Source organism: Chiloscyllium plagiosum, unplaced genomic scaffold (assembly GCF_004010195.1).
Source record: "Chiloscyllium plagiosum isolate BGI_BamShark_2017 unplaced genomic scaffold, ASM401019v2 scaf_13950, whole genome shotgun sequence".
In the NCBI taxonomy this organism is placed as follows: Eukaryota; Metazoa; Chordata; class Chondrichthyes; order Orectolobiformes; family Hemiscylliidae; genus Chiloscyllium; species Chiloscyllium plagiosum.
The window spans coordinates 1-2,639 of NW_025205551.1; the positions used below are offsets into that span (position 1 = coordinate 1).

Genomic DNA, 2,639 nt, shown 5'->3' on the forward strand with positions numbered 1-2,639 from the left:
GGGTGGGTTATTCTTCGGAGGGTCGGTGTGGACTGGTTGGGCCGAAGGGCCTTTTTCCACACATGTCGGGAATCTAATCTAATCCCTGTGTACCCCTCAATCCTCGGATGGGGCAAAGATGCAACATATTGCTTCTCACCTCCCCCACCGGTGTGGAAACAGGTCCACACCTGACCCATTTCCCTATATTTTCCCCCTTCACCTAACACTACAGGCAATTTAGCATGTCCAATTCACCTAACCTGCATATCCCTGAGCACTATGGGTAATTTGGAATGGCCAATTCACCTGACCTGCACATCTTTGGACTGTGGGAGGAAACCGGAGCACTCAGAGGAAACTCACACAGACAAGGGGAGAATGTGCAAACTCCACACAGACAGTCACCCGAGACTGGAATTGAACCTGAGACCCTGGCGCTGTGAGGCAGCAGTGCTAACCACTGAGCCACCATGCTGTCCATGCGCGGAATGTGCACGTGCCGTTTCAAAGGGCATGTTCAAGCTACCTACAGTTAACGCCCAATTGTTGGGCCAATCTCCAGTCGGCTCCTTGAGGTCTCGAGAGAGAAACATGAGAGGAGCAGGGATTGGGGTCGTGGGGGATGCAAATTCTCGTGGGGAACTGAGGCTGTGACCTCTTCCTTCAGAGGGATAGTGCTCTCCCCTCAGATCCCCGTCCTCCCCTTGTACTTGCATTCACACATGCTTGCTTGCTTTTTTTTCCCTTCTTTCTCTCTTTCTTTGTCCATCCATCACCTGGACACCCCACTCTCAGGCCTGCTGCAGATGCAGCTCATCCTTCATTACGATGAGACCTACCGGGAGGTCAAGTACGGAAACCTGGGGCTTGAGGACATCGACAAGAAGATGCTGATGGGAATAAATGTCACTCCCATTGTCGCCCTCCTCTACACGCCCGTCTTGATCAGGTGAGCTTTGAAGTTTGGAGAGGGGAGAAAAGGTTGCACTCTGACCTTGTAGCGTGGGATCTTTAATGTGCTGCGCGTGATTTTGCGAGGGAGAGGGGCGTATTCCTGCTCTGCCGTGAAGGCAATTCAGTGGTTGTGGGTTGGGGGAGGGGTGATTTGTTGTCAGTGGGAGGGGATGCAAATGGAAGTGCCTCGGTGGAGAGGGAGATCTGACTAATCTCATTCCGCACCTTCCCAGGTTCCTCGGGACCAAGTGGATGATGTTCCTCGCCATTGGGATTTACGCCCTCTTTGTGTCGACTAACTACTGGGAGCGGTATTACACCCTGGTCCCATCAGCCGTCGCCATTGGAGTAGCCATCGTCCCACTGTGGGCAGCGTTGGGGAACTACATCACAAGGTCTGTCTCCATGGTGACTCATTCTTGATCCCCCGACGCCACTTCAAGGCAATACCGAGGGAGCCCTGCTGTTTCTGAACTCTTCCTGTGTAGGCCCTGGGACTCTCTAATTTGTACAATAAAGACAGATAAAGCAAGCAGTCAAAAACTTGGCAGATGAAATGTAATGCAGGGAAATGTAGGAGGCAGAGAGTAATAGTGGACAGATACTTGTCAGACTGGAGACCTGTGACTAGTGGAGTACCTGGGGACTCTGCATTGAGCTCATTTATGTTTGTTTCCTGATGAAGGGCTTTTGCTCGAAACGTCGATTCTCCTGCTCCTCGGATGCTGCCTGACCTGCTGTGCTTTTCCAGCACCACTCTGATCTCTATTCTGGTTTCCAGCATCTGCAGTCCGTTTTTACCTCATTATGTTTGTTATCTATATCAATGATTTGGATGAGAACATATAAGGCACAATTAGTAAGTTTGCTGATGACACGAAAATGGGCAGTTTCGTGGTCAGAAAGGAAGGTTGTCAGAAATTGAAGGGGAGCAGAGAAATGGCAAATATGGTTTAATATAAGCAGGTGTGAGGTCTTGCGTTTTGGAAAGGCAAATCAAAGGGGGAATTTCATGCTGAATGGTAGGAACTTGAGTGTGGTGGAACAGAGTCCTCTTCAATGTCACGGTTCTCTGTAAGTAGAGTCGCAGGTAGACTGGGCAGTGAAGAAGGCTTTTGGCACCCTGCCCTTCATCAGTCAGTGCTTTGAGTACTGAAGTTGGGAAGATATGTTGCAGTTTTACACGACACTGGTGAGGCTGCACATGGAGTATTGCGTTCAGTTTTGGTTACCTTATTATTGGGAAGTGTGGTGCAGAAAAAGCACTGCAGGTCAGGCAGCATTCGAGGAGCAGGAGAGTTAATAGTTCGGGTGAATGATGAAGGGCTCATGCCCGAAATGTCAACTCTCCTGCTTCTCAGATGCTGCAGTGCTTTTCCAGCACCACACAATTTTGACTCTGATCTCCAGTATCTGCAGTGGTCAGCTTCTCCTTTTGGTTACAGGAAGGATGGTATTAAACTGGAAAGAGTGCAGAAGAAATTTGCAAGGATGTTGCCCGGACTCAATAGTCTGAGTTAGAGTCATAGAGATGTACGGCACAGAAACAGACCCTTTGGTCCAACCCGTCCGTGCCGACCAGATATCCCAACCCAATCTAGTCCCACCTGCCAGCACCCGGCCCATATCCCTCCAAACCCTTCCTATTCATATACCCATCCAAATGCCTCTTAAATGTTGCAATTGTACCAGCCTCCACCACT

At 49.9% G+C, this 2,639-nt stretch overlaps 1 protein-coding gene across 1 annotated transcript; it reads left to right on the forward strand.

The window, feature by feature from the left end:
• The first annotated feature begins 497 nt into the window (after positions 1–497).
• LOC122546449 (protein unc-93 homolog B1-like) lies at positions 498–1,630 on the forward strand. Its single transcript, XM_043685157.1, has 2 exons — positions 498–931; positions 1,170–1,630. Exons 1-2 carry the CDS (start codon positions 705–707, stop codon positions 1,357–1,359), a joined length of 417 nt encoding a protein of 138 aa, XP_043541092.1. The 5' UTR covers positions 498–704; the 3' UTR covers positions 1,360–1,630.
• The last annotated feature ends 1,009 nt before the right edge of the window (positions 1,631–2,639 follow it).